This window comes from Salvia miltiorrhiza, chromosome 4 (genome assembly GCF_028751815.1).
Source record: "Salvia miltiorrhiza cultivar Shanhuang (shh) chromosome 4, IMPLAD_Smil_shh, whole genome shotgun sequence".
Taxonomy (NCBI): domain Eukaryota; kingdom Viridiplantae; phylum Streptophyta; class Magnoliopsida; order Lamiales; family Lamiaceae; genus Salvia; species Salvia miltiorrhiza.
In genome coordinates, this window is record NC_080390.1 from 8285907 (window position 1) to 8311244 (window position 25338).

Consider the following 25338-nt stretch of genomic DNA (forward strand, 5'->3'; position numbering starts at 1 on the left):
ACTCACTCATATATTCATAATCTTAGAATATGTGGAAATATTACCTAAAAGATGTTGTTAATTACTGATCAGGTTCGTTTTCGTCCTTATATTTATTGTCGGTAAAATATTAATTAATTAATTAATTATTTATTTTTTTAAAAATTAGTGTAGTTTATACAACAAAAGTGTTTTAATTTGGTAATTGTAATGTGATTTGAATTTATTTGTTTAGGATACGAGTCGACTGAGATCCGCCCACGTGCCTACCGACCCCTGTACCCTGCCCATCGGGCTCAGACATCCGGTTGGCACGTGCTCGCGCAGAAAGTGCCTGAGCTTCGGGACTCTGCCAGTATTACTGGAGTCCCGTCCAGAATCCTGGACTCATCCAAGCGGGTTTAGACATCTCTTGACCTCTGTCCAGACTCTTTATGAGATGTGACTTGTACTCGCTGATCATGTCGGAGTACCTTTTGCGGGCATTTTTCTCCCACATGTCTCTCACTTCCTTCTCATCCTCGGACGCCCAAGAAAACTCTTTCTGTTGAAAGAAAGAGACTTAATTTAATATATAACATTTGAACAATATATAATGATAAATTTATATGTACAATAAATTCAATTATACCCGTAATTCATTAAAATACGCCGTCTTCATATCCGGGTGCATCTTCTTCCATGTGTACCCGCCTGGGTTATCAAACCTCTTAAATGAAGTAGTGCAAGCTTTGGACAGGCCAAGCGGCTCCATCAATTTACTGTGTCAAAGTAATTTGATCAATTAATCATGTTATACGAAAAATATTATTTTTCATTAAAATACTTACCCAGTAGCATCCCTCTCGAACCGAATCCTCCCTCTGTCCATAGCCAATCGGGCTCTGATCTGTGCAGCTGTAGGGCCCTTGGGCCTTCTAGCCCGTGAAGTAGTACCAACCTCTGGAGTCTCGGGAGTCCCAGAAACATGCGGTCCGTACCCATCCGATGTGTCTGCAGTATCCTCTGGTGCAGACTCTCTCTGACGTCTCCCAAATAGTGAGAAACCTCTACGGTGACTCGACATGGTTGATCCACTCCCCCAAACTTGAACTATTGTCCATCTTCGGACAAGACAAAGATGAACCAAGAATGAATGAACAAGAGCGCAGAGAAACGTGGATAACATTGTGGTTTTAGATTTGTCAACAAAAATAACAACATGCATTTGTATCTTCTATTATCAAGATATCACAATCATGACAAACTTCAAATTATGGTCTCAATGACTTGTAATCCTCACCAAAAAGATAAAGAATATAGTAACTCTCAACTCTCAAGTGTGTCAATCAAAATCATGGACGTGTATACGCTCAATTCAAGCAAAACAAGTACTCAACCATAAGTTTGTCAATTGTCTCACCTCTCTACCACTTAATGTGTGCTCCTATAACCAAGATCAAAAAGGACTTTATTGAGGGTTGTAATGTAGGCTCTTTGGTAGGGTAGGATATATTTGGCTAAGTGACTAATAAATACTCTCAATGTAGCACAATCACCAATCTTATAGCATTCTTACTCAACACAATCCTCCACCTCCCAAAAAACCAAAATTTTCAATACAAAATCCATCACAACTCATCAATTATTCCTCATGACATTATGACTTTCTAAAGCATCCTATGTACCTCTTTTTTTTCTTTTTTCTTTTTCAATTCTTTTCCCTTTTTTTTTTCAAACAAGTCAGGGTACTTGGATTTTTTCCAATCAAGAACAAAATTCATAATTCATAATCACACATCTCCACAACGCCAACTACCCCATATCAACAATTTCCAAGCTCCCACCCAAGGCTAACTCAAAGAATATGGATAATAGGGCTCAAAGGGGGCGAACTAGGATCATATATAGTAAAAGGACAAATATGGGAAATATAGGCTAGTAAAGATGGCCTTCTATCATCTCAAAGTTATTAAGCACACTATGTGACCTCGAGGGAGAAACCAAGACAAGTTCTAGTGAGAAATATGCATGCTCGAACAATCACTCAAGAATAAGAAATAAAACTGTAAAATAATGACAGTCAAGGCTCAAATCCTCACAGCTTATTTTATTGATTGCAAACACATAGAGACCATGCTTATCATCCATCAATAATGCTCAATCTCAATAATATCAACACAAACACATGCAATTTCATGAGTTTTAAACAGAAATCGTCATGAGCCAGTTATCCAACTAATCTCTACACTACTCCCATCATCATCAAAGTAACATCACAGAGAGAACTACCAAATTAGCAAGACTAAGAAAACTCAACGACAGAACAAAAACAACCAAAACAAAAAGTGCACCCACAAAGACACATCCCCCCAAACTTATTCACCACCAATGAGAATAAGTTTGAAACAGATTTGTGGGGCACAAAAATAAAGTAACAAACGAAAATAAACAAACTAACCAAAAATTGGGTTGCCTCCCAATAAGCGCTATTTTTAACGTCGTTAGCTCGATAGAACAGTAGAATCTTCAAGGAGGCTGGTATAAGCAATTCTGCACCCAGCTGCGCTCTGCTCCAATCTTGTCGGCCATGCATTCTCCCTACGATTTCTGATCATCTGGGTCCTGCCAAGAAAATTGATCCTTATTAAAAGTAGGGTTAATGGCAAAAAAATACACGAAGTTTCATCAAATTTGTATTTTGCACATGACCTTAAAAAATAGCTCCATAATACATAAACTTTTGATTTAATTGCAATTTGCACACGGCGAGAATTCCGACTATGATTAAAGTTGACCGGCAACGACGTGGACTATTATTTAATGATCTGGCAATACGCGTGGCATTATTTAATGATCTGGCAATACACATGGCATTTAATGTTTAAAAAGTGGCCTGAAATGCTGACGTTGCTTCTCAAAATCTCGTTGATGTTGCTCTCTTCCAAATCTCCTTCTCCGTCTGTAGAAGAACCGCCGCCGATGCCGAGGGCCGGCGATTGGTCGCCGTTCCATGCCCTCTCCCTCCGCCCCTATGTTCCTCTTTAATTAATTCTTCTTCTCCTCTATAAAATTCTTCTTCTCCTCTGTTCCTCTTCAAACCCTCCCCTTCATCCTCCTCCCGCCGGAGCTCCTCCAAACCGTCGCCATCTACGTCGGCCCCTACGCCGTCACAAACTCGTCGCGCCACTCATCTCTTCTCCTCTAAATCAAGAACCAAAACTTCAATCTCCACCTCAATCGCTTCAAGAACAATTCTGCCGCTCGTAATCTCCAAGAAAAAATCAAACCCAGTTCCAAAGATGGCCCCAGATCTAGACCCAAATCCTCCCCGATCTAACATGCCAATTACTTATCCGCCACCTGCGCCGGGCCTTACGCCGTCACAGACTCGCCGCGCCGCTCTTCTCTCCTCCTCCGAATCAAGAACCAAAACCTCAATTACTGCAAGAACAATTCTGCAGCCCGTAATCTCCACCGCCCCTATCATCGCCTGAAACCCTAGCCCGCTACCACCTCTTTCCCTTAAATCTGGTTCGTAGAATCTTCGAATCTACCACTGGATTTGTGTGATGTGTGCATGTGTTACAAAGGAAGGGTAGGAGGCGAGAGAAGGGAGAGACGACGATGCCGGCAACGCCGATGAGGAAGAAGGGGGTGGCACCTCTGTTTGTAGAGAGAGAGAGAGAGAGAGAGCAGAATGTCTGATGTGTGTTTTTTTTTTCTTTTTTTTAAGTTTTTTATTTAAAAAAGATTGACAAAACGACGTCATTTTATATGACCGCCGGTGCATCCACGTCTGCAAATTCCGGGAGACACGTCATCTAGGATTTAAGGGATGGTCAACGCATGTGCAAATTGCAATTAAATCAAAAGGTGATGTATTATAGAGCTATTTTTTAAGGTCATGTGCAAAATGCAAATTTGGTGATAGTTCGTGTATTTTCCGGCCATTAACCCTTAAAAGTATTATGAACATCAACTCTTACTTTTCCCGGATCTTTTGCTCTCTTGGGCACTTCATCCTTGTGGATAAGAAAAATTTGTTCGCGATTTTATTTGACACGCCGCAAGTGTACGGGTGCAATTATGTATAGCAGTAACAAGGTCGAATCCACATAGACTGAATTAATCAATTCATATCCTAAATTATTTTACTCTGTCTGGACAAACGAAATTAAGAGTTTCGATTCTGAAAACAAATTAAATAAATAAACACTAGAAAGAAAATAAATCAAACTATGAAAATGCGGAGTAACAGATAAGAGAAGATTTTCCAAGGCAAAGGTTTCAACTAAAATAAATCAAGATTCTCCTAACTAACATGTTCAATTCAATTAATGAGATGATTCCTAAGACAATCTCTAAAGCTAGTTCATGCCCACTCTCGTGGCATACAAACCGTTGATTACATGCAAGGTTACCATCCCTGGATCACACTTCTATCATGTAACTCCTAAAAGTTCCTAGGATTAATGCCCTCACAATTATCAATTCCCTTTAGAATTAAAATAAATGTGTTCTATGTTCTTAGTTCAGGTAATAATCATCACCTCACGATCTCAAATTAAAACCTATGATTATGCTAAATTGGTGATCAAACAATAAAGCAAACAATTATAATAAGAACATAAAAAGGAATAATAATCTCGATTAGTTGAATCAAACAGTCAGAAATTCAAATCATGTCTACTCCCTAAACCCTGAGAAAAAGGGATTTTAGCCACACATAGACATATGAATAAAAATCAATATCTCAATAAAATAGGAAAATACTCAACAATAAAACCGTAGTAAAATCGAGATTCTTCAGTTCTTGCTCTGGCTCCGTTCTCCGTCTCTCACAGCTCTCCAGAAGATGTAAAAATATGATAAAAGGTGATAAAAAGTCTGGAGATTGAGTTCTTGGGGAGTATTTATATGTCCTAGGTCTTGTAGCTCTAAAAAATACCCAAAATCGCTAAAAATAGAATTTTTGGGCGGAAATATGGCGACTCGCGCGGCCGCATGGCTGGCCCGCATGACGAAACAGAACTCCTGACAGCTTTGCGCAGCGATTTTGTTTTGGCTCGTTCTCCCTCGTCCGAACTTCGATTTACGATCCGTTTGTGCTCGCAAACTCCTATCGAGACGAACTAAAACTTGTATTTCATCCAATTCTTCCAAATTCTGTTTCATTATTTCTGAACATTTGTTCAAACAACAAGAAAGTGACAAGTTCTTGACCATAAACCAATATAAGCTCAAATAAATCATCAAACACACAAAATCCTCATAATTAAACATAAAAAATGACACACCAAGAGGTAAAAATGCATGTTTATCAATGGTACCTGTTTCAAGTGTTGAATTTTGCATCGTGACGTAAATTTACAAAAACATTAATAAATATAACACATAAAATAACAGCAAACATAACAAATAAATTTCTCCCAGTATTTCAATTTGTACATTTACATAAAATAGCAGCAAACATTTCCAAATATATTTTTAATCATCACTACTATCATCATCACTGTCGTCATCAGATGTCAACGGTTGATCATCGTCTTCTGCTTCATCGTCATCTTCAATCTCAATGAGTCCACCGAGGGGATGAACGAGAAGTGGTTGGTCGATGCCTACAGTAGAATGGGTAGACCTAATAGTAACCACTTCTTCTTGAAATGGTTGATCTAATGTCGATGTAGATGCGGCAGTAGAGACTTCAACCTTTGATCTTGCGTTGACTTTGCATGCTGACCACCAGTTCTTCTTTGATTGATTTGTACTGGGATAGGTGCAGTAAAACACTTGAACTGTCTGACTCGCTAATACAAAGGGATCATACTTTTTATATCTCCTTGTGTGGTTCACTGAAACCAACTTGAAGTTTGTGTCAATAGAAGTTTCCTGTGCAGACAAGTCGAACCATTCACATTTGAACAAGACTGTCCTCTAGATTGGATATCCCAGATACTCCAGCACGCACACCTCTTGGAGACGCCCATAAAAGTCTAGCACATCTGCATCACTACCATAGATCGAGCCTTTAATGGAAACGTCACTGTTCACGGTCGCACTATCTCTATCGTGACCAGTCGTGTGAAATCGGTAGCCATTCACAAAATACTCGGAGTATGTTTCAATCTCCTTTAATGGTCCAGCTGCAAGCGACTTAATATACGGGTTCAAATCATCGTTACAAGGACGACACACCTGTTAGCCGGGGCTAATTTAAGTATGCAAGACAATTTTGGAGTAAGTAAATGTATATAGAAGATAGATATATCGTCTCTTACGTAATGGCTAAACCACACAACAAACTCGTTGTCAAACGCAACCTCTAACTCCACATCGGTGATATAAGGATTTGCACATCGCTTTTCCACCTCAAAAATCCTTGGATACAAAGAAAAAGTAATCACTGAATTTGCTATGTATTTATGAATAATTCTTATACATAATTTGAACCAGAATACTTACTTGCTATATGTCTCTGCAACCTCAGCACAATTGCTCAAAATATACATGTGTGCAACAATGTATTCGCGCTCATCCATGTATCTCTTTGTCCCTCGGCCAATCGAACGCCCAATTAGTTTGAATATCGAGAGACAAAGAAGATCATCATTTTCAGCAACAGGCATCTCAATATTGCGAGGCAAAGTTGTCCAATTTGATCCTCAAAGTAAAATGAAGAGAAGGTTGACATTTTTTCAAGTAAATATGCATTGCAGAAGCCTTCAACCTTGGCTTTGTTTTTGATATAGTTTTTCAATGTCCTCAAATATCGTTCAAAATGATACATCCACCGATACTGCACTGGACCAGCCAATCGTGCCTCATCTGCCAAATAAACTGGTATGTTGAATCAAATAAACTAGGAGCGAAGATACGCTCAAGTTTGCAAAGAGTAACAACTATCTTCTCACTAAGTATTCCCATATCATGTATTGAGATATTGCGGGATGTTAATTCTCTGAAGAAGAAACTTAACTCTGTAATTGCCTCCCAAACATTCTTAGGAAGAAGTTCTTTAAAGGCAACATGTAGCAGTATTTGCATGAACACGTGAAAGTTGTGACTTTTCATGTTGTGCATCTTCAGGGCGTTCAAATCAACGCATCTACTAATATTTGACACGTACCCATCGGGAAACTTAAGACTCTTTGATCCATTGAAGTAAGATCTTCTTCTCTTCCTTGTCAAGCGTATAACATGATTTTGGATACTGTCGGGTTCCATCCAGTTTCTTCAATTCTTTCCGTCTGCAGAAGATGTTCAATTATTCTCTAGACTTTTCTGTATCTTTTGTCTTCCCCTTCACATTGAGGACAGTGTTAAACACGTTATCAAATACATTTTTCTCAATGTGCATGACATCCAGATTATGTCGAATCAAAAGATGTCTCCAATAGGGTAGATCCCAAAATATGCTTTTCTTCTTCCACCCAACATGTTGATATTTTACAACTTGAGCGTTCCTGCCATCGAAGTCTTCGGTAACCTTCACGAAGCCCAACCCCTCAATTTGATTCAAGATTTCTATTCCTGATCTTTATTCTGGTGGACCCACATTGCAGGTCTTATTCTTCAAGAATGAAGTTTTGTTTATCCTAAACACATGGTTATGAGGTAAGAACTTCTGATGATTATCAAACCACGATTGTTTTCCACTCTTCGATAGAGTAAAATGCTTCTGTATTCTCCATACAGTGTGGACATGCCAATCTCCCAGCTGTACCCCACCCAGACAACATAGCATACGCTGGAAAATCGCTGATAGTGCATACAAGAGCTGCCTGCATCTGAAAATTTTGCTTTAACGATATGTCGTAAGTGTTCACACCAATCTCCCACAAAGATTTCAACTCTTGTATCAGTGGCTGTAAGAAAACGTCCAACTTCATCTTTGGGTTAGATGGCCCAGGCACGAGGACTGTGAGGAACATGAATTGTTCTTTCATGCACAACCACGGAGGTAAGTTATACCGCGTGACAATAACTAGCCAAGAAGAATATTGACGCTCTGATTGTGCAAATGGGGCAAAACCATCTGTAGAGAGGCTCAATCTCACATTTCTGATCTCCTCGGCGAATTTAGGAAAGACTGAATTCAAGTGTTTCCATGCCAGAGAGTCTGTCGGGTGGCGCATGATCCCATCGTCTGTTGAGGTCACATGCCAACGCATATTTTCAGCAGTTGCGGGAGATGCAAACAATCTCAACTGCTGAAAATATGCGTTGGCATGCGACCTCAACAGACGATGGGATCATGCGCCACTCGGAAGACTCTCCGGCATGGAAACACTTGAATTCAGTCTTTCCTGGATTCGCCGAGGAGATCAGAAATATGAGATTGAGCCTCTCTACAGATGGTTTTGCCCCATTTGCACAATCAGGGCATCAATATTCTTCTTGGTTAGTTATTGTCACGCCGTATAAATTACCTCCGTGGTTGTGCATGAAAGAACAATTCATGTTCCTCACAGTCATCGTGCTTGGGCCATCTAACCCAAAGATGAAGTTGGACGTTTTCTTACAGCCACTGATACAAGAGTTGAAATCTTTGTGGGAGGTTGGTGTGAACACTTACGACATATCGTTGAAGCAAAATTTTCAGATGCGGGCAGCTCTTATATGGACTATCAATGATTTTCTAGCGTATGCTATGTTGTCTGGGTGGGGTACAGCTGGGAGATTGACATGTTCACACTGTATGGAGAATACAGAAGCATTTACTCTATCGAAGAGTGGAAAACAATCGTGGTTTGATAATCATCAGAAGTTATTACCTCCTAACCATGTGTTTAGGAGAAATAAAACTTCATTCTTGCAGAATAAGACCTGCAATGTGGGTCCACCAGAACAAAGATCAGGAACAAAAATCTTGAATCAAATTGAGGGGTTGGGCTTCGTGAAGGTTACCGAAGACTTCGATGGCAGGAACGCTCAACTCGTAAAATATCAACATGTTGGGTGGAAGAAGAAAATCATATTTTGGGATCTACCCTATTGGAGACATCTTTTGATTCGCCATAATCTGGATGTCATGCACATTGAGAAAAATGTATTTGATAATGTGTTTAACAATGTCCTCAATGTGAAGGGGAAGACAAAAGATACAGAAAAGTCTAAAGAAGAATTGAACATCTTCTGCAGACGGAAAGAATTGAAGAAACTGGATGGAACCCGACAGTATCCAAAAGCATGTTATATGCTTGACAAGGAAGAGAAGAAGATCTTACTTCAATGGATCAAAGAGTCTTAAGTTTCCCGATGGGTACGTGTCAAATATTAGTAGATGCGTTGATTTGAACGCCCTGAAGATGCACAACATGAAAAGTCACAACTGTCACGTGTTCATGTAAATACTGCTACATGTTGCCTTTAAAGAACTTCTTCCTAAGAATGTTTGGGAGGCAATTACAGAGTTAAGTTTCTTCTTCAGAGAATTAACATCCCGCAATATCTCAATACATGATATGGGAATACTTAGTGAGAAGATAATTGTTACTCTTTGCAAACTTGAGCGTATCTTCCATCCTAGTTTATTTGATTCAATGGAGCACCTACCAGTTCATTTGGCAGATGAGACACGATTGGCTGGTCCAGTGCAGTATCGGTGGATGTATCATTTTGAACGATATTTGAGGACATTGAAAAACCATATAAAAAACAAAGCCAAGGTTGAGGTCTCCATCTGCAATGCATAGTTACTTGAAGAAATGTCAACCTTCTCTTCATTTTACTTTGAGGATCAAATTACTACAAAGTGGACAACTTTGCCTTGCAATATTGAGATGCCTGTTGCTGAAAATGATGATCCTCTTTGTCTCGCGATATTCAAACCAATTGGGCGTTTGATTGGCCGAGGGACAAAGAGATACACAGATGAGCGTGAATACATTGTTGTACACATGTATATTTTGAGCAATTGTGCTGAGGTTGCAGAGACATATAGCAAGTTAGTATTCTGGTTCAAATTATGTATAAGAATTATTCATAAATACATAGCAAATTCAGTGATAACTTTTTCTTTGTATCCAAGGATTTTCGAGGAGGAAAAACGAAATGCAAATTCTTATATCACCGATGTGGAGTTAGAAGTTACGTTTGACAACGAGTTTGTTGTGTGGTTTAGCCATTACGTAAGAGACGATATATCTATCTTCAGTATACATTTACTTACTCCAAAATTGTCACACCCCAATTCTTGAAGGAATAAATATAATCGAGGTGCAACTAATTCATAGAAATAAACAAGGAACAACCTTGTTAAAACCCGAATAATAAGATAACGAGTCGGGCTAGGCCCCTTTGGATCACAAGTTTTGTTTCATGTTTCTGACAACCGACGTTCATTAACTCGAAACTAGAAATTTTAAATTGAAGCTCGACATGAAGTCATCTTAAGTTGAGAAAACAAAAGATGTATAAGAGTTATTACTACAGCGGAAGTCTACATAGAAATTAAACCCTAGCCTCAGCTCAGTCCCGTCAGCACCGGCCAGCCAACCTGAAAACATTTGAAAGTATTTTTGGGCTAAGTACTAATGTACTCAGTGGGCATGCATTTTCATAAACATTTCATATTTTCGTAAAGACAGTTTATCCAATCATAATTGACATAACTTAGAAGGTTTTAAATTGAAAGGACTTCTAAGCATGTTAAAATAATTTCTTTCATTTGTGCGCACATGTCACACTCCCTTTCTGTTACTCGCTGTGATCCCGGACCTTTTAGGCACCGACGGATCCATTTCTCCCATTGCACTTGCCCTGAGGACGTAACTCAGACAAGTTGAATTGACCTCGGGACGCTACCCAGGCAGGCCTTACATGATACATGCTCCGGAACACATCCCGTCGAGCACCCTTATAACGCCTCTGGCCAGTGCCCGATGGAGATCAACCCACCAGGTCAGCTAGCATGTGTACACGATTCTCAGACAACGTGTTAGGTCATAAGAGAACCTCAATTGATTAACTTTGCGAGCCTTAAACAGAGCATAGTGCACATAAACATTTTATTGGATAAACAGTTTGCATTTCATTAAATAAACAGTTTGCAATTCATTGAAACATTTAGAGCTTAATAACTCAATCATACTTTATACATTTGGAAAGTAAGCCCACCTGGATAGGCAAAGCCTGAAGATCATACACATAAAAACCTGTCTTGGGAAAGCAGCGCTAATCCCCCTGGTCACAAAGCCTACAAGAAATTCTATTCTTAATAGGTCTCGTGAAGCTAACTTAAAGTCTTAGTGGATGTACTAAACATACTTGATTCATCACGCCGGGTTTCCAAAATTTAGTAAATAAATAATTGAAAACTAAATTCTTGAGTTAAGGACACCAACAATATCCTTACTCGATTTTCTTAAATAATTGGATTTATAAATAAACCAATTAAATCATGAATACTTTTATTGCATGATGCAAATGCAATGTCATGTCATGCTTAGCATATATATGATAAGTAATTACTTAAAATATGCACATAACAATAATAAAATATTATTATGCAATTTGTCTTTAAAATAATTAATCAACTACTGATAATCAAATTAATTAAAATGTGGACTGCCCAAAATAATTTAATGTAAGGGCCAATTCTTAAAATTTCGCAGCCCAAGCAATTAAAACAAAGGCCCAAACTATTAAATAAACTCAGCCCACATAAAATTAATAATACAATCGGGCCCAAACACTATTAAATAAATTCCGGCCCAGTCTAATTAAAACCAATCAGCCCAACTGCAAGCCCTGAGCCCAAACCAAATTCCTCTCCCTTTTCTTCTTCTCCTACAGCCGCTCCCCTCCCCATTCATTCGCGTCTCTCTCTGTTCTCACAAAACACACACACACACAGCACGCTGGCGCCGGCGACACCGTCGTCGCCTCTCCAGCCTCGTCTCTTCCTCACCCCATCGCCATCTCCTTCCTTGGCTGCGGCGAGAACGCCGCCGCCTCCCTCTGAATCTCCGGCGAGCGATGACGATAAGGCCGCCGCCATCGCCCCTCTCTCAAATCCCGTCTCTAAATCTCCGCCCGTCCCCTCTCAACCCACCGTCGGCCATCTCCCTCGACAAACTCTCTTATCCTCCGGCGATAGCAGCCCCAGCCGCCACCGCTCCTCCCTCTCTTCCCCCGTCCTCAGCCAGGCAGCAGTGAAGGCTGCCACCCACCACCGGTCCCGATCTCCCTCTTTCTTCGTTCAGTCAAGCGGCAGTCCAAGCCACCGCCGACTTCGCCTCTGTCCTCACTCTGGGGCCGGGCAGTGAGCTGCCGCCGCCACCCTCCCTCTCATCTCTCACTGAACAGACATGACACCCCACCTTCCCTTCTCTTCTCCCTCGTCTCCGGCAGTGGCGAGCCACCACCACCACCTCCCTTTCGACTCTACTCACACACATAGCCAGAGGTAATTTCGAGCTCAGAAACAAGGAGTAAAATCGAAGCTTCAAGACAAGTTTCCTCCCCTCCCCTTTTTATTCATTTACTCAACATGAAAAATCATTCAATACTAGCTTATACACATATGTGTGTATGTACAGAATATGTATACAAATATTACATATGTGTTATAAAATCTGTTCAAATGAAAATTTGTGAATGTATGAATGCGTGAGTTTCTTGTTGGGCAGCTGAACAGCTTCATACATAAAATGGCTTGGGTTTTTTAATCATAATTTGGAATGAAGTAAGCAGGGGAGTTAAAGATGAAACCTTGAGTTTGAGTGAGCTGCTCAAAATCTGAAATGGCCATTGCTTGGTTGCTCTGCTATTCTTGGCTGGACTTAAAATTTGTGACTTGTGAATGTTTCGTGTGGAGATGGAAGGATGGAAGCTTGGTTGTATTGTAACCTTTGAATTGACAAGGAGTGCAGGAGGTATGGCAAAAAGCTGAACTTGGGGGTAGGCATAAGGTGGCTTGTAGGAGTATAGGGTATGGTGGAGGTAAGGTGTTGATTGGACAATTAAAAACTTCAGAGGTGAATTATTGAAACTGTAAAAATTCTTCAGGGATCGCTAAATAAATAACACGTGTAAATGCTCAATTGTTCAATTTAAATAAATATGCAATGCATAAGAATTTGAATAAATGAAATTTTTCAAAAGTTTTTGTAAATCATTTGTTGGAATTAAAAATAAATCGTTTCATTTCTGCAGCGTGAATCGTCTCATACTTCTAAGTTCAAAATTTACTCTAAATTTAGCTAGGGAATAGCGGGGCGTTACAAAAATTGTCTTGCATACTTAAATTATCGTGGCTAATAGGTGTGTCGTCCTTGTAACGATGATTTGAACCCCTATATTAAGTCGCTTGCAGCTGGACCATTAAAGGAGATTGAAACATATTCCGAGTATTTTGTGAATGGCTACCGATTTCACACGACTGATCACGATAGAGATAGTGCGACCGTGAACAGTGGTGTTTCCATTAAAGGCTCGATCTATGGTAGTGATGCAGATGTGCTAGACTTTTATAGGCGTCTCCAAGAGGTGTGCGTAATGGACTATCGGGGATATCCAATCAAGAGGACAGTCTTGTTCAAATGTGAATGGTTTGACTTGTCTGCACATGGAACTTCTATTGACACAGACTTCAAGTTGGTTTCAGTGAACCACACAAGGAGATATAAAAAGTATGATCACTTTGTATTAGCGAGTCAGACAGTTCAAGTGTTTTACTGCCCCTATCCCAGTACAAACCAATCAAAGAAGAACTAGTGGTCAGCATGCAAAGTCAACGCAAGATCAAAGGTTGAAGTCTCTACTGCCGCATCTACATCGACATTAGATCAACCATTTCAAGAAGAAGTGGTTACTATTAGGTCTACCCATTCTACTGTAGGTATCGACCAACCACTTCTCAATCATCCCCTCGGTGGACTCGTTGAAATTGAAGATGACGATGAAGCAAAAGACGATGATCAACCGTTGACATCTGATGACGACAGTGATGATGATAGTAGTGATGATTAAAAATATATTTGGAAATGTTTGCTGCTATTTTATGTAAATGTACAAATTGGAATACTGGAGAAATATATTTGTTATGATTGCTGCTATTTTATGTGTTATATTTGTTAATGTTTTTGTAAATTCACGTCACAATGCAAAATTCAACACTTGAAACAGGTACCAAATCGAGTCATCGTAGAGGTTTCTCACTATTTGGGAGACGTCAGAGAGAGTCTGCACCAGAGGATACTGCATATAAATCGGATGGGTCCGGACTGATGTTTCTAGGACTCCCGAGACTCCAGAGGTTGGTACTACTTCACGGGCTAGAATGCCCAAGGGCCCTACAACTGCACAGATCAGAGCCCGATTGGCTATGGACGGAGGGAGGATTTGGTTCGAGAGGGATGCTACTAGGTAAGTATTTTAATGAAAAATAATATTTTTCATATAACATGATTATATGATCAAATTACTTTGACACAGTAAATTGATGGAGCCGCTTGGCCAGCCCAAAGCTTGCACTGCTTCATTTAAGAGGTTTGATAACGCAGGCGGGTACACATGGAAGAAGACGCACCCGGATATAAAGACGGCGTAGTTTAATGAATTACGGGTATAATTGAATTTATTGTACATATAAATTTATCATTATATATTGTTCAAATGTTATATATTAAATTAAGTCTCTTTCTTTCAATAGAAAGAGTTTTCTTGGGCGCCCGAGGATGAGAAGGAAGTGAGAGACATGTGGGAGAAAAATACCCGCAAAAGGTACTCCGACATGATCAGCGAGTACAAGTCAGATCTCATGAAGAGCCTGGACAGAGGTCAAGAGATGTCTAGACCCGCCTGGATGAGTCCAGGATTCTGGACGGGACTCCAGGAATACTGGCAGAGTCCCGAGACTCAGGCACTTTCTGCGCGAGCACGTGCCAACCGGATGTCCGAGCCCGATGGACAGGGTACAGGGGTCAGTAGGCACGTGGGCGGATCTCAGTCGACTCGTATCCTACAGCAGTATATAGTTAGTAATTATTTGCTATATATAAAATTATAGCAAATAATATAACTATTTATCTTATACACATGAATGAACAGAGCTTGGAGTCTGACTTCCCTCAGGATGCGCCGAACTATGCCACCTTCCTCCGCCTCCACATGTACGCCGACGGAAGATGCAAGAATTGATGTAAGTGTTTAAGTTTATTCAAATATTTAGTGACTGTATTTATTTTCTAACAATTATGCATTGTTATGTATGAATTAGCACGAGGTTCATCGACTTGCCGCTGCCACAGGACGAGAGCACCGGCTAGATGAGGTGTATTTGGAGGGGTACAGCCGGACAGGTCATGCGAGTGCCGGGCAGAGCCAGACTAGTAGGGGGGTCTACCCGCAGCACGGGCACTTCTGCGGTGTCTCAGCAGCTTTATGAGACACGGATCTCTACGCTGGAGGAGCGCCTGCAACAGCAAGAAGAGGAGCGGGCTGCAGAGAGGGCTGCAATAGAGGCACAATTGGCTGCAGAGCAAGTAGAACATCAAGCCCTCATGGAGCGCTTTGCCCAAATGGAGCAGTTAATGAGGCTGTATGGTGGTCAGCGAGCTCCATCCCCTACTCATCGTCATCATGATGATGACGACGATGATGATGCTGCTTTGGTCTCTCCCCGATGATGATGATGCTAGACTTTTATATTTATGTTTTCGAACAAAATTACATTTGCACCCGTATATTTTCACATTTATGTTTTATTGAACTATATATTTCAAGTGTTTTATTTGAACTATGTTTTATATATTTATGCCGATGATGATGATTGAATTTAACCTAAACAAATAAATTCAAATCACATTACAATTACCAAACTAAAACACTTTTGGTGTATAAACTACACTAATTTTAAAAAAAAATTAATTAATTAATTAATAAACAAATATGTTACCAACGATAAAAATAAGGACGGAAACAGACCCGATCAGTAATTAACAACATCTTTCAGGTAATATTTCCACATATTCTAAGATTATGAATATATGAGTGAGTATATAGCCTTTAAATGAATTAATAGGTATAGATATATCAATAATACGAGTGTTCTGTACTGGTGACCACTCGAAAAGAACTTCAAAGTTAAGCGTGTTTGACACAAAGCACAAGTAAGATGGGTGATTCACTGGGAAGTTGGGTGACCGATTCGGAAGTTCGTCTAACTTATGCAATACCGTATAAATACGGAAAAAAATTGTAGACATACAAATAAATAAATAAAATAAAATAAAATAATATTACTGACGCCGTATCGCCGTCGAAAATTCAACGGCGAGTCCACGGCGAGTCTCCGACGACCATCCAGCGTGTTACCGACGGCATTGGTGCTGCCGCTAATTAGCGACGGCGATCGCCGTCGGTGGTCACGGTGGTCTCCGGCGAGTGCTCCGCCCTCGTCCGATGAGTGTTACCGACGGCAATTACATTGTCGCTAATTAGCGGCGGCTCTTACCGTCGGTAAAGCTCCGGTGAAGTTCCGTCATGCTCCGACGAGAATTGGCGGCGGTATCGCCGTCGTTAATTGCCGGCGGCGTCCGATCGCCGTCGATAGCGTGGTTACCGACGAGGTGTATATCGACGGCGTTTTGCTGTAGATAACGCCGTCGGCAAGCCACTTGCCGACCGCCGTGTCCCCGTTACCGACGACAAAATGCCGTCGGTAATCATGTGTTTTTTTGTAGTGAGAAAGCAATCATTTAAAGACATAAATTTTTGTTATCCCTCCATTTAGAGGGATAAAAAAGCAAACACACCCGAAATCTATTAGGTGTTCAATGCCATAATTATTATAGCCTTTTTGTTTATTGAGAGGGAATTTGTTATAGCTTTATCAGTTAAGAAGCCGTATAATAAGTACCCAGCTTTTAGTATCTATCTATTTATCTATCTTTTTTTTTTTTGGTTGTTCCACTCTTGCTCCACTTTAATTATTTTAGGGCAAAGGTTCAGATCCAGCCCTGAACTAGACACACACCCCTAGAGGTGTTTACTTTGCATGATTGATAAAATGGATAATTGAGTATTTTTATCTTCAAGAGTATGATTACTCCATTCCCACCTTTTTGATGGGATAAAAATTAAGCAAAACTAGCTTGGAAGATAAAAATAACCAAGGACCTTAGGATATCCCAAAGATGCAATCTATCAAAGTAAACAAGAGATTAGTCTTATTATTTTTATCAATCAAGGCTTATACATCTAAGTAAACACCCCCTTAGAGCTTTGACCCCCCATACTCGACCTAGTTGCAAAAATCTCCCCCATAGTCCGAAAAAAAGGCATTTAAACCCACAAAGATAACAACTGTTTGACGCCGTTATCTTAATTTTTTTTTAATTTTTTTTAATTTTGGGGTCATCTTCTCCGGCTACATAAGTTAAGGATTTCGCCGGAATCCTTCAATTTTTCTGGCAGCTCCCTCCTCCCACCGGAAAACGTTTGTCACAGCAAACCTGCCACTGGAAGAGAGTTCACCCCTTCTCTCTCTTCCCCTCTCTCTTTCTCTCTCTCTCCAGACCCTCCTCTTCCCAATGTTTTCTCCAGCTTCTTCCGATGCACAGATCGCCGTTAGGGAGCCGCTTCTCCATAAGAGAGGGAGAGAGAGGGGAAGAGCAATTTTAAACTTGGAAATCGGAAGAGCAATTTTAAACAAAACACAATTTTAAACTTGGAAATCGGAAGAGCAATAATCTGTAATTTGCAGCAATCAATCTGGTAAAGAATGTTTTTCACAGCAATAACTCGGATTTGAAGATATTAATCAGTACACATAACACCGATTAAAGCCAGAATCATCAACTGATAAAATCAGTAAAGGGAATTTAATCCAATTTTAAACGATTCAAACACACAAAATTTCCCAGAGAAGATACGAAGAAGGGTCCGAAACAAGGGAATTCACAGAAGATAATCAGCAAAATGGCACCAAAAACCAGATTAGAACCCACCCGAAAGAAGCGTGACCTAGGAACAAAGCAAGCCCAATCACATACACTGTTAATCGCAGACAAACACAGTACAAAAAGGAGCAATCGCACCTTAGAAAAGCTTCTGGATCAGTGGACACTGTTAATGGAGTCGCTTGTTTCAAATATTGCTCCCTTACTCAGACTTCCGGGATCAATTACCTTTACCGAACCGATTTGGTTACAGAGGTGTTCACCGACGATGGGGATCGAAAACTTGTTGAGGGCTATGCGCCGGAAACAGCCCAGAAGGGCGGAGGCCCCAAGAGATTCCCAGTCGGAAAGTGATTGATAGATTGAAGGGGTAGAAGAGAGAGAGAAGGGGCGAGCTCTCTTCCAGTGGGAGGAGAGCAAGGGAGAGGGAGCCGCCGGAAAAATTGAAGGATTATGGCGAAATCCTTAACTTATATCGCCGGAGAAGATGACCATAAAATTAAAAATAAAAATAAAAAATTAAGTGGGTTTAAATGCCATTTTTTTCGAACTATGAGGGAGTTTTTTGCAATTTGATCGAGTTTGCGGGGTCAAAGGTGGATCCGCACCTTTGCCCATTATTTTAACACTTATATGACATGTGGAAACTTTATTGCACTCAAAATACATCGATCACTTTATTAAAATTCGTGTCTATTTCAAATAGATACTAAAAATTAAAAATAACAACTAGTTAATATAAGAGTGATGCTATTCGGACAAATTTGTCTACACAAAATGCTTATTTTGGTGGACCCATTTTTCAATTAAATTTGTAACTAAAAATAATATATATAAAGTGACAATTATACCCTGCATTTATTAACTCCATTGAAAAGCTTCTCCACTCATTTCCTCGTTGCAAACTTGCAGTGATTAAAATTAAAAAGTTAGAATAAAGCATGTTTCATAACCCATGAAATTAAAATCTCAAGAATCAAAAAGTTTATCTTCTGTACAGCCGTCACCAACGTAAACCAACCTGCATCAAAACAGCCGTCACCAACGTAAACCCCTGCATCAAAAACCCAAAAAATTAAGAACATGCATTAATATCTAAAAGAAAACAAAGTTCGTCAAGGATTATATACAGATTGTGTGGATTTCTTATCTAAAATAACTAGAGTACACTTCTTTATATCCCAAGACATTCTCAAGCGAAAAAGAAAGAAAGGAAAAACCAACATTCTTCCATGGCTGATGAAGCTGCAAGGTTCAATGCTTTAATGCTTGAGCTATTTGGAGCAACGGACATTGACATGGAAAATGAGGTGCCATATGCAGCAACTAATTTTGTCGAAGAAGAAACGGAGCAAGATCAACAACTAATGCTACTGGATGATAACCACAACTCATTTGAAGGTGATAACACAGTTGCAATATCATACGCTACTCATTTTCAAGGTGATAACTTAATTACTCATTTTAAATGCATGATATTTTCCATCAGTGTGAAACAAAAAATTTAAGAAGAGCTGCATATGAGTGTTGTGAGGTTGCAGAATTACTGATTTTTTTTTAATAGGACTTGTATCGTTCATATATATAAAGTTTAGATAAGCAAGCGATAGTCTGGAACAAGTAACATTAATCATGGACAAAACAAGTTTCACGTTTTTTAATAAAACTAATTAAGAGGGTAAGAGTTTTATAAGATGAGAAGTGAGTCTAGGAAGCCAACAAACTCTCATTGAAAAGCATTTCCCTCATTCTCTACTTAGATCTTTGCTCACAGATTAAGTTGTTTCCCTCTCTGTTGAAGAAATAAACTAAATAAAATTTATTTTTTATTAGTTGAGGTGGCACATTAACTTAAATTAGTTGATCCCTCACGAATTTCTCTCAAAAAAGAAAAAGAAAGCCTCACAATTAACTACAAATTCTGGTCTCAAAAAACGTCAAAAGCCCTAAACCTTGTTCTCTCTCAAGCTAAGTTATCAAAAATCTGGTCTCAACCTTGTTCTCTGCTCTGCTCCCAAGCTTTGCTCTGCTATGCTCCCAAGCTCTGCTCCCCAGCTCTGCTCTACTCTGCTCTTCCAGCTCAGCTCTGCTAAGCTCTGCTCTTCCAATAGTGATATAATTGTCAGTACTATTTTAAGTAGGAATAATGATCATAATATAATTATTTTCACATGTAGATACAATAGTTACGGTTAATTTAGGAGTAGCTCGATTGGATTGGGTTTTGCCTTATTTTTCACATTTAATTTAACAAAATATATTTCATAGTTAACTTGATGTATTCAGTTTATTATTTATTATATTATTTTAATAAATGTCACCCTATATTATTTGATTAATTTAATACTTATTTTGAAGGTGATGATAACATAATTGATGACTGGTCCAAGGCCTGGAATGATATTTGAAAGCGAACATGATCTATTGGATTCCTACAAAGCTTATGCTAAGGCTAAGGGTTTTGGCGTTGCAACTAGATCGAGAAGAGGCGATAAATATCTACAATACACGTGTGAAAGGGGACAACAATCGGAGAGTAAAAAATATAGTAAGAGGATGGACTGTCCCGCTCGTATAAATGCAATAAACAAGGGTGATGGTATTTGGATGATTGGAAAAGTATTCAACGAGCACAATCATGAACTTGAGCCAGAAATGTCCGAGTTCATGCCAGCTCACAGGCACTTGTCCAACGAACTGAAGAGACAGTTAGAAGCACATGATCGTGCCAGGATGCGACTATCTAAGAGTATAAGGATGATGGAAATATTTGCTGGGGGACCATCTAATTTGGGAGCAACGGTGAAAGATTGTAGGAATTATGTTGAAGAGAGGAGAAGGTTACGACTAGGCGCAGGAGACGCCGTTTCCATTCAGAAGTTGTTCAAGTCGTGTCAAAAGAATGATAAGGATTTCTTTTATTTGATGGATGTCGACGATGACTCTAGACTTCGCAATGTATTGTGGATACATCCTCGTAGTAGAGCTGCATATGAGGATTTTCACGACGTCGTGAGCTTTGATACGACATACCTTGTGAATCAATATAAAATGCCATTCGGAAGTATTGTTGGCGTAAATCATCACAATCACTCAATCCTGCTCGGATGTTGTCTCTTGACAGACGAAACAACAGATTCATTCAAGTGGTTTTTCAGAAATTGGCTTGAGGCAATGAAAGGGGTTAAGCCTATTGCAATTTTGACTGATCAAGATGAAAGTATCAGAATTGCTTTGAAGGAAATCATGCCTGAAAGCATCCACCGCTTTTGTATATGGCATATAGTGAAAAAGACAAGTGAAAAGTTCAAAGGAGTTTCTGATATTACAGCAGCGAAATTTGATTTCAATGCAATGTTATATGATAGTGTGAGCATTTCTGAATTTGAATCGAGGTGGGAAGCCTTTAAGATCAAGCACGGTTTATAGAATAGTAAGTGGTTGAAGAAATTGTTTGATGAAAGAGAGAGTTGGGTGCCCGTATATTCTAATCATATTTTTTGGGCTGGTATGTCTTCTACTCAAAGAAGTGAGTCAATGCATGCTTTCTTTGATAATTATATTACATACATGAGCACTTTGAAGACATTCGTGGAGCAATATGAAATTGCAGTAAATGAGAAGTTTCGAAAAGAGCTTAGGGCTCAATATTTGTCTAAGTGCAGGCCTATTGTTTGTATTTCGCCTTTCAAGTGGGAAGGCCAATTTGCAAGAGTATACACCAACAACATTATGGTGTTAGTTCAGGATGAAATTAAAAAATTATGGAATTGCAATCTCAAGCAACTTTCCATTGTGGGTGGTGCACATGAGAGGTACGAAATTTGTGAACAAGGTACTTTGAATGATTGGTATGATAAAGAATACAATTTTGTAGTTGAGTATCGGCCCGTTGGAGAATATGTTCAATGCAATTGTAGAAAATTTGAGTGCAAGGGCATTTTATGTTGTCACATAATGAAGGTTTTAGCCCACAAAAAGATGATGTGGTTAATGAAAGATATGTACTACGAAGATGGCGGAAGGACGTGTACAGGCCACATTTCAGTGTTGCTTTTGCAGGTGGGTACCCAATAATGACTGAGGAGTATCGAAGGTATCAAGAGATGGAAAAAGAATTTCATATTTGCAGCGACTTGGCCATTGATTCCATTGATAAGATCAATTTTGTCAAACAAAAGATTAGGGAAATAACAAGTGAGCTTAAGAGTTGGACTCGTGTTAGTGCCTCTGAAACAATAGAAATTGAAGATGAAGACACTATTATTTTGGATCCAGAGATGAAACGTCGCAAAGGAAGGCCAAGAGAACTTCGATTCAAAAGTTCAGCTGAAAAGAGCACATTTCGTGGCACAAAGTCGAGAGGTAGAAGTTCGACTAATAGGAGTCGATGTTGACAAAATTCTCAAGCTAGTGGTGTTTGAGTTGTTATGAATTTACAGTCGTTAAATTGTATGAATTAATATTGATCTTTTAATTATGAAATTTATCGAAATATTATTTTTGTGGTATTTGAATTTTGTCAAACTATTAAAGGAACATCAAATAATTAGCTCATCAATTTGTAAATATGTGTTATGGAAGAAAAGTGTCGTATATTAATATGTCAACCTATAAAAATAATCTATTATTATAGATATAATATTATTGATGGAGCCTCCGCTCTGGAGTATCAGCTCTGCGCGGTCAGCTCTGGGGTCAGATCTGGGCGGTCAGCTCTGGCGCCTCCGCTCTGGCGGTCAGCCCTGGGTCAGCTCTGGCGGTCATCTTTGGTGCCTCCGCTCTGGAGTATCAGCTCTGGCGATCAGCCCTGGGGTCAGCTCTGGCGGTCAGCCCTGGCGGTCAACTCTGGCTGTCAGCTCTGGGGGTCAGCTCTGTAGCCGCCGCTCTGGAGCATCCGCTCTGGAGTCCCGCTCTGTAGCCTCTGCTTTGGAGAAGATATAGCGCCTACTTGTGTCTGTCCCGATCATTTTTGTTCCAACCAGCTCAGGCATCCGAGCTGAAGTTGCTCTGTCTGCCGAGCTCTCCTGCAAAACCAACGAAAACAATAGAAAAAAAAGGATTGTTGAGGTACAGGATCTCCTTGATCCCCATGAAGCCCAAGCTGAAGGGGATCGCGCTGCTAAGCTTGTTGAAGGCCAGATTAACCACAGATGCTGGAGAATTGCCTAGATTCTACAGCAGCTCGCCGGAGAAGAGGTTGTTGTTGAGGAAGATGGCATCGAGTTTCTTCTCGAATAGGTCTTCCGGAAACGGACAGGAGAACTGTTGAATCTGAGATCTAGAAAGATGAGATCTGGACTGAGATCTAGAAAGATGAGATTTGCTGAGGTCAAATTCGGTGAGCGAGGCGAGGTCTCTGAACGACGGCGGTACGCTGCCGCTGAAGCGGTTGCTGTTGAGGTTGACCAGCGTGCCTTGCAAAATGGTGTGGTTCAGATCGATCGCCGCCACCACTTGGCCGGCGGAATTGCCCATGAAATCGACGGAATCGGAGCAGAAGACGCCTTTGAAGGAGCAGAGTCGTCGTCTGAAATGGCGGCTTTCCAGGCCTGGAGGGCGGCGAAGGCGACGCTGAACTGAGGCCGCGGAGGAGGAGGAGGTCGGAGGGTTGAATCCGCCCCCAATCCACACACTTCCGCCGCCGCCGACTCCAATGCTTCCCAAACACAGAAGATACAAAAGCAAAATGTAATTACTAAAAAAATTTATAATATTATATGCAAACTTAGATCACGCGTTAACTATTAATTGCTGTAATTTTTCATTGGACCGTTAACTATGAAATGAAACAAAATATTTACACGCGCTAACACAATTAATGATCACGCGTAGATCATTTTCATCAACTCCGAGTCTCCCAATGTTATACTGTATATCATTGGACCGTTTGTATTTTATTAGATAGTGTGTTTTATAAGGCATTTTTACAATTAAATTATCCATCTATATATATAAGCATTTTTATTCGACAACACTAAAATCAAAGGATATAATCGAAAGTTTGTAATTAATTAAATGCATAATTGGATTTTTATAATTAAATTATCTATATATATATATATATTAGTATATTTGATTACTAATAATAATTTCAAATATGGAAGTAATTATAAAAATGTCACATATTTTAAAAATACTTCCATATTATAATCGAGCATCACAAGTGAAACCCCCAATTCAAATTATTTCAATCGAGCATCACATGTGAAACCCCCAATTCGAATTGTTCCAATCGAGCATCACAAGTGAAACCCCCAATTCAAATTATTTCAATCGAGCATCACATGTGAAACCCCCAATTCAAATTGTTCCAATCGAGCATCACAAGTGAAACCCCCAATTCGAATTATTCCAATCGAGCATCACATGTGAAACACCCAATTCGAATTGTTCCAATCGAGCATCGCAAGTGAAACCCCCAATTCGAATTATTCCAATCGAGCATCACAAATGAAACCCCCAATTCGAATTATTCCAATCGAGCATCACATGTGAAACCCCCAATTCGAATTGTTCCAATCGAGCATCACATGTGAAACCCCCAATTCGAATTATTCCAATCGAGCATAACATGTGAAACCCCCAATTCGAATTATTCCAATCGAGCATAACATGTGAAACCCCCAATTCCAATCGAGCATCGCAAGTGAAACCCCCAATTCGAATTGTTCCAATCGAGCATCGCAAGTGAAACCCTCAATTCGAATTATTCCAATCGAGCGTCACAAGTGAAACCCCCAATTCGAATTATTCCAATCGAGCATCACAAGTGAAACATAATTTTAGTGGCAAAATGTCGACGTTAACTTAAATTATGATTAGTTGAAATATAAACATACTATATATAAACATACTACTCTATACATATTGAATATTTGTTTCATGAATCAAAGTTAACTATGTTTTAAAAGATTAAAATATGAAAAAGAATAGAAGATAGATGAAATTTAATGAAAAAAAAAATAGGAGGGAGATAAATTTTAGTGGCAAAATGTCGACGTTACAACTCATCTTTTATATATACTAGTATGTTCACCCGTGCGATGCACGGCATCGAAATTGAACCATATTTTAAATGAATAAATATAAATTATAAACATCATTACAGTATAAGCTAATATGAATTAGTTATACACAATATAATAAAATATAGCACAACATATATTTTACTTAAAAATTGTGATTAGTTGAAATATAAACATACTATATATAAACACACTACTCTATACAATATAGTTTTTATAAAATCAATAGCTCACTTAATAAATCTATATACTATTGATTTTTTTTTAATAATTTTTTACATCGAATTAAAAGATATTATCATGATCTTTAATTTAATATACACATTGAATATTTGTTTCATGAATCAAAATTAACTATGTTTTAAAAGATTAAATTATGAAAAAGAATAGAAGATAAATGAAATTTAATGGAAAAATAATCAATCGATGTGTTAGTGTATGCC

General features: G+C 39.3%; 2 protein-coding genes and 1 long non-coding RNA gene across 4 annotated transcripts in view; 1 reads left to right on the forward strand and 2 right to left on the reverse strand.

The window, feature by feature from the left end:
* Positions 1 to 10165: 10165 nt before the first annotated feature.
* LOC131022576 (uncharacterized) lies at positions 10166 to 18329 on the reverse strand. Of its 2 annotated transcripts, XR_009101344.1 has the most exons (3): positions 18006 to 18329; positions 11080 to 11158; positions 10166 to 10459 (listed from the first exon to the last, which is right to left on the reverse strand). It is a non-coding gene; the product is annotated as an uncharacterized LOC131022576 (long non-coding RNA). The 2 variants fall into 2 exon arrangements; XR_009101343.1 differs by lacking the exon at positions 18006 to 18329 and having other exon boundaries at positions 11080 to 13725.
* Positions 18330 to 20243: 1914 nt separating this feature from the next.
* LOC131022941 (protein FAR-RED IMPAIRED RESPONSE 1-like) lies at positions 20244 to 21296 on the forward strand. The gene has a single exon (XM_057952481.1). It carries the CDS (start codon positions 20244 to 20246, stop codon positions 21294 to 21296), a length of 1053 nt encoding a protein of 350 aa, XP_057808464.1.
* A 1746-nt stretch (positions 21297 to 23042) lies between these two features.
* LOC131022942 (leucine-rich repeat extensin-like protein 4) overlaps positions 23043 to 25338 on the reverse strand; it is a 4706-nt gene continuing 2410 nt past the window's right edge. The window contains exon 2 of the mRNA XM_057952482.1: positions 23043 to 23526. Coding sequence (XP_057808465.1) covers positions 23043 to 23526 — 484 coding nt within the window. The remainder of the gene's footprint in view (positions 23527 to 25338) is intronic.

Excerpts from the sequence above, each read along its gene's own strand:
- LOC131022941 (XM_057952481.1), top strand. The coding sequence starts at position 20,244 with ATGACTGGTCCAAGGCCTGGAATGATATTTGAAAGCGAACATGATCTA.